This window comes from Cavia porcellus, unplaced genomic scaffold (assembly GCF_034190915.1).
Source record: "Cavia porcellus strain 051 isolate PalLab524CR breed Dunkin Hartley unplaced genomic scaffold, mCavPor4.1 scaffold_33, whole genome shotgun sequence".
NCBI classification, from domain to species: domain Eukaryota; kingdom Metazoa; phylum Chordata; class Mammalia; order Rodentia; family Caviidae; genus Cavia; species Cavia porcellus.
Window position 1 is genome coordinate 1,321,910 of NW_026947516.1, and position 6,000 is coordinate 1,327,909.

At 63.9% G+C, this 6,000-nt stretch overlaps 1 protein-coding gene and 1 long non-coding RNA gene across 5 annotated transcripts in view; one reads left to right on the forward strand and one right to left on the reverse strand.

Moving 5' to 3' along the window:
- Positions 1–2,549, reverse strand: part of Dhrsx (dehydrogenase/reductase X-linked) — a 52,743-nt gene extending 50,194 nt beyond the window's left edge. For 3 of the 4 annotated variants that reach the window (XM_063242943.1, XM_063242941.1, XM_063242942.1), the window contains exon 1: positions 2,395–2,549. In XM_063242943.1, the coding sequence (XP_063099013.1) occupies positions 2,395–2,503 (109 nt within the window). In that variant the 5' untranslated portion in view covers positions 2,504–2,549. The remainder of the gene's footprint in view (positions 1–2,394) is intronic. The other variant, XM_063242944.1, reaches the window with a different exon arrangement.
- Positions 2,550–3,318: 769 nt separating this feature from the next.
- On the forward strand, positions 3,319–5,784 carry LOC134474542 (uncharacterized). Its single transcript, XR_010045385.1, has 2 exons — positions 3,319–3,724; positions 4,070–5,784. It is a non-coding gene; the product is annotated as an uncharacterized LOC134474542 (long non-coding RNA).
- Positions 5,785–6,000: the final 216 nt, after the last annotated feature.

Here is a 6,000-nt window from a genome sequence, read left to right on the forward strand (position 1 = left end):
GCCTGGCAAACACCAGGTCGGGGGTTCCTGATGTCCACTGCAGGAACCCAAAATAAAATCAAACCCAGGGCTGCAGCTCCGTGGGGGAGCTACCCCCGTGAGGCCCTGGGTTTGATCCATCTCTGCAAATAATAATGATAATACTAAAAATTAAAGAAAGTCTAAAGTCGGGTGATGGTGCATGTTTTTAATCTGGCACTCGGGAGGCTGAGGCAGGAGGATCGCTGTGAGTTCAAGGCCGGCTTTGGGGTCACTGTGAACTCTAGGCCAGACCGGACTGCACCGAGACCCTGTCTCAAAAAAATAATAATAAATATAAATTTTATAAAGTCTACGTGCCTTTGATAGCAATATGCAATTGGCTTCTTACGACTGAGTCTATTTTGAATTCCTTTCGCTTCTAACAAGGTGAATAAACACGGTTCAGGAAAAAGCACTTTAGGGTCCACATTGAAAAGCTCAAGGATTTGCCTCCCTCCCTACCGAAGCCAGCGCCCCGCTGGCCGCGTTCACAAACACAGTAACAATTTACTTTGTCGACTGACTGCTTTCTGCGGCGCACTCTGCAAACTCCACCGCGCACCGGGTCCAAAAAGCCTTCCAGCCCGAGCTGTGCTGCAAATCTGCCGCTGGGCTCTGCAGGGTTATAAATTTTGTGTCCTTTGCAAAGGGTCAGATCCAGGCCTTGCCCAGGCAGCCTGGTCTCCCGGGGTCCAAACACACCTGATGCAATTCTAAAAATTGTAAATAAACCACGTGCAAAGCAAATCCTAAACGCAGGCCCTGTGTGAAGGCCTTCAGGACACGCCCACGGGCTGAGATCCTCGAGTTTGGACCGTAAGCAAAAATAAAACATAAACAAACACAAAAGGAGCTCAGGCTGCCTCCCCCAGCAGGCCCGGATTCCACTCAGGGGCTCAGTTTGCGCAGCCCCAGCTCAGGGGGCTGGAGGCAGATCAAACCAGCTGGGGGACAGCACCCCAAACCCCCACAGAGGTGGGGTGCAAACCCAGCTGCTCGGGTGGGTGCAGGGGGGACCCCAGGAGGACCCCGCCCCCGGCAGCCACTGGCAGAGCTGGTTTTGCAGGGAAGCCACCACCAAGTGACCCGGCCTGGCCCCTGCAGACTCCGAGGTCAGCGCCCAGATCCACAAGTGCAAAGCGTCACGCGGCCCAGGCCCGGGCTGCAGAGCTGACACCAGGGTGCAGACAGCTGGCCGGTGAGGCTCCCCCAGACCCCGCAGGAAGCTGCAGGCCCGACCCTGAGCTGTTCGCAGGCCTAATTACTGCGGAAAGCAATTCGATTTCTACAAGGATCACACAGCTGAGCTGAGCTCCGGGTTGCAAGCTGAGGCCTGGCAGCCGGGCGGGGTCTGGGAAGGCCCAGCTCGCTGAGCACAGCTTGGCCTGGTCTTGGTTTAAGCCGAGGAGGAGGGCACACTTGCACAGCGCGAGGCGGGTGCACGACTGCACCAAGGCCAGGGTGCAGGTGGGGCGTTGGGGGGTCCCCGGAAACGCGAGCTGCAGGCTGGAGCAGCACAGACGCCCTTTCCTGCAAAGCGCTCGGCCTAGAAGCTGCTTTGTTTTTTAACTTGAAACGAAACCGTCGTTCGCCTTCGGGGACATTTGGGAAGCTGAGGCAGGGGGAGCCCGCGCACAGGGCAGCCCCCCAACTCCGGGAAGCCCCAGACAGTGTCATAAAATCGGGCAAAGGCTCGGCTGCCATTAGCCAAGGTCCAGCTCTCAGAGGCCTGGGTGCACCCCAGCGTTGCACAGGAAACGTTAAAAAAGTAAAATACGTTTCTGGAGCAGGCTGGCCGTGCAGCTCAGTGGGCGGAGCGTCGGGAACCACAAACAAGGCGCAGGTTCCACCAAGTAAAATAAAATCCTGCAAATAAAGTCATGCAAAGTGCACCCCGCTGAGCCGGGCGGGTGGCGCCCGCCTGTCACCCCGCAGTCGCCCGGAGGCTGAGGCAGGAGCGGTGGGGGGGTGCAGGCGGGCGTGCCCCTCCCCCACGCCCCTCCCCCTCCCCTCCCCCACGCCCCTCCCCCCAGCTCCTTCCGGGACAGGCCCGGCCCATCCCCCACTCGCAGGGTTTGGGGCGCAGGGGGGGCCTCTGGAGGCCCAAGTGTGTCGCTCTCGCCACGCGCTCCTCGGGAGGAAACGGGGGCGCGGGCACCCCGAGTGCATCCCGGCCCCCCCGCTGCTCCCCGAGCGCCCCGCGTCGCCCTCGCCCCTCCCCCCGCCGGGTCCCCAAAGCTGCACCGCGCAGCGCCCCGAATCCACCCCGCCCCGCCCGGTGACCCCGGGAGCCCCCCGAACCCCGACACCCCGACTCCCCGACACCCCGAACCCCGACTCCCCGACTCCCCGACACCCCGACTCCCCGCCGACCTGGACGCGCGAAGCCCCCGCGACAGCGACGCAGCAGCTGCAGGAGCAGCAGGGCGAGCCCCGCCGCGTAGACACGGAGCGCCGCGAGCACGCGAGCACGCGGGCACATGGCGGATCCGGATCCGGGTCGGGGAGGGGAAGGAGGGGGGAGGGGAAGGAGGGGGGAGGGGACGAGGGGAGGGGACAGGGTGGGGGAGGGGAGGAAAGGGGGCCACGCCGCCCCTCCCCCGCCCGCCTGCACCCGGGCCCGCCCCTCCCCCACGCCCCTCCCCCACCCTCCTGCTGCAGGCACCGAGGCCCGCCCCTCCCCCACGCCCCTCCCCCACCCTCCTGCTGCAGGCACCGAGGCCCGCCCCTCCCCCACGCCCCTCCCCCCTCCCGTGACCCCGCCAGGACCTCAGCCCGTGGCCACCGCGGGGTCCCCCCCCGCCCCCGTGACCTCAGGCCCCGCCCCCAGCCCCCTGCAGGCCCCTCCCCCTCCCCTGCAGGCCTCCCCTCCCCCCCAGCGCCCCAGCACCTCGGTGCGCCCCTCCCCCACCTCCCATCCCCCTCCCTCCCCCCAGCCCTGCTGCTGCGGGCTCCTCAGGTCCCCCCATGCTCATGGAGAACCCCCTCCCCGTGACCCTGCCATGACCTCAGCCCGTCACCACCCCAGTCTGCCCAGGGTCCCCCCTTTGCCCCTGGAGCCTCAGGCCCCTCCCCCAGGCCTCCCCTGGACGGGCCCTCCCCCTCCCGTCTCCCCCAAGTCCTGAGCCTGCACCCCAGTCGGGTGGGGGGAGGGGGATGGGATGGGGAAGGGGAGGTGGGGGAGGGGCGAGCCCAGGTGTAGGCGGCATCGGGGCGGGGGAGGGGCGGCGTGTCCCCCTTTCTCCCCCTCCCCCTCCCCTCCCCCTTCTCCCTCCCCTCCCCCTCCGTCCCCTCCCCCTCCCCCTCTTCCTCCTGGGGCGCCTCCACCTCTTCAGTCCTCCCCCCAACTTTAGGAACCACCATCCCCTGAGTGCACACGTTTAGGGGACCCCCCCCCGCACCCCCTCTGTGCCCTCAGACCGCCCCGCCCCCACAGCTCCCGCCTGAACCCCACGGGAGACCCGGCCCAGGCCCCAGCACTGCGGGCGCCTGCCCAGCCTGGTACCCCGGGACCTCAGGGCTCCCCATCGTGTGCTGGACACACACCCCAGTCCCCGGCACCCTGGGCTGCCTGTCTTGGGCACCCACTGAGCCCTGCAGGGACTGGGGGTGCAGGGGACCCCCCACACCCCCACTCCAGGGCCTTTGCAGCCCTCTTGCAAGATGGGGAAACTGAGTCCAGGAGGCCTCCCCAGGGTCTCAGGTGAGACCAGGGGCGCCCCCCACCCAGGCCCTCCCCACCCCCAAGAGTGGCCCGGGAAAGCCTGCAGGGGAGCTTGGGGTTCAGGGGAGCTTGGGGTCCAGGTCTGCACCCTGGACTCTGGAGGACCAGAACCAGGGTCTCCCCAGCACTGGTGGGCGGGTGTGGGGTGCAGGGGTGCCCACCCGCCCCAAGCATAGATCAAATTTCTGGGGGGCCTCCCCATGGGAGCAAAAGCAGCAGATTGGGGTCCCCCCCCCCCCCGGGCTCCTGCTCTGGAACCCACTTTTCCGAGGCAGGTTTCTCATCCTGCGCTTGGTGAATTTTATTTTTTTCCTCTGATTTAAGCATTGCTGGGGGAGCCGAGGCCCGGAGGGGCAGGTGAGAAGCCCCAGCCTCGGGGTCACTGCTGGGGTCCCCCGAGTCACGGTCCTTTATTCTACCCATCCGGGCTGGCTGTCCACTCGCCGCTCCCAAAGGGCATTGTGTGGGTCCCCCTTTGGGGACGGGGAGAGGGTGCCCTCAACTTACCTTGATTTCCCAGAAGGGCTTTGGGGGTTTGGGGGCTCAGCACTGGGCTGGGGGTTACATTTTGGCGGGGGGACCCTGGGGTTGGGGCGACTGGCACCATCCCCGCGTCCACCCCTGATTGCTGACGCCCTGCATCCCGGCCGGGGGACTCAGGACCAAGGTGGACGCTGGCTTGAGGCGCACGCGGCCCCTGAACCCCCTTACCCTGCCTGGTGCCTGAACGGTGTCATCCAGAGGCGGGTCCGGCTCCCTGTCCACCCCGCCTCGGGGTTCGAGGCCAGGGCAGGACCCGTGGGCTCTGGGCGACCTCCTGGGGTCACTGAGTTGCGCCCTCAGGCCTGCTGGCTCGAAGGTGGGTACACCAGTCCCGTTGCTGGGTCTGCTGGGTGCCCGGCTCGGGGCAGAGCGGCCCGCACGGCGGCCTGGACCTGCTGCAGACTCCTCTTGTTGTGAGCCCCCCTCACAACGAGCAGCTTTCGGGGTCACTGGGTAAACGGGCCTGAGCAGGACCCTAAGTGAGCAATGCGTTGCCTCCAAAATCCACACGGCCTTGCTCCCCTTTTCTGGGTGTAGGGGAGCCAGGTCCAGCAAGTCACCTTTTCCCTTAGGAAAGCAGGGGTGTCCCTCCGTGCCCCACGCCCGGGGCTCCGGGGAACCTCTCCGAGGTGCAAGGACCTTGGGGTGACCCGGGCTGGCCAGTTAGCTCTGAGGTGAGACGGTGCCGGGCACTGCTGGTCCTGGCCTTTGCTTGGAGAGCCTCCGGGCTGAGCCTCGAACTCAGACCCTTCCTCCCAGCTGGGTTCCAAGTTAGGGTTCAGTTCTTTACCCGGGGCTGGAGCTGGATTTTCCACCCCTGAGCTCTGCCTTTGCCTTTAGCACTGCATCCTCAGCGAGAAGTCCTGAGTTCGAGTCCTGGTACGGGAAAAAAAATTTTTGTCCTCAGAGTCAGAAGGCTCCAGGGTCCCTGAGGGTGTTTTGAGGTCACTGATTCCCTGTCCTGGTTTGTCCCCGAATGCTAAGACCATCTGGAAAGCCTCATCACACTTCCCACCCGGCTGGGTTCTGATGCCAGCACTCGGGAGGCTGAGGCAGGAGGATCGCTGTGAGTTCCAGGCCAGCTTGCAAAACACAGGGAGACTCTGTCTCAAGATAAAAACCAAAAAAATCCCTTGCACTGCCCCGAAGGTATTCAGAAAGATCCTGTGCGAAGTTCTTAAATTCCTTGTATTCCACATTTTAATGATACGGTTTTTCTGGGGGCACCGTGGGGTTTGGGGACCGAGGTGGACGGGTTCCAGCGTTGGATGTTTACAACTGCCTTTCTGCTGGATGGCGCTCGGCAGCGGCTGTCACCAGGTTTCTGATCTCAGCAGGTGCAGACCCTGAGGACCGAGGACCCAGAGCTGCTGGGACAGCGTCCGCGACCCGGGAGGAGCCGGGCAGAGCCAGGAGGATTCTGGGGATGCTTCATAGCTTGTGTCTTTTACGACAGGGTACTGTTTTTAAAAAATTAAAATGTCCGGCGAATTAGATCCACTGTTCAGGTATTTGGAAAGCAGGGTGTCTTTGTGCACAAGTGACGCTGTCTCTAGACCTTGTCTGAGTCCCCGAGCCCAGTGGTCACTGCAGACAGGAGACGCCCCTCCTGCCCGGGGACAGCCACTGGAGAGGGCCGCTGTCCTGCTCACAGGTTCTTTTTTGTGCTATTAATCCTAATGCAAATCGCCCATGTTTTTTTTTTCTCTGGA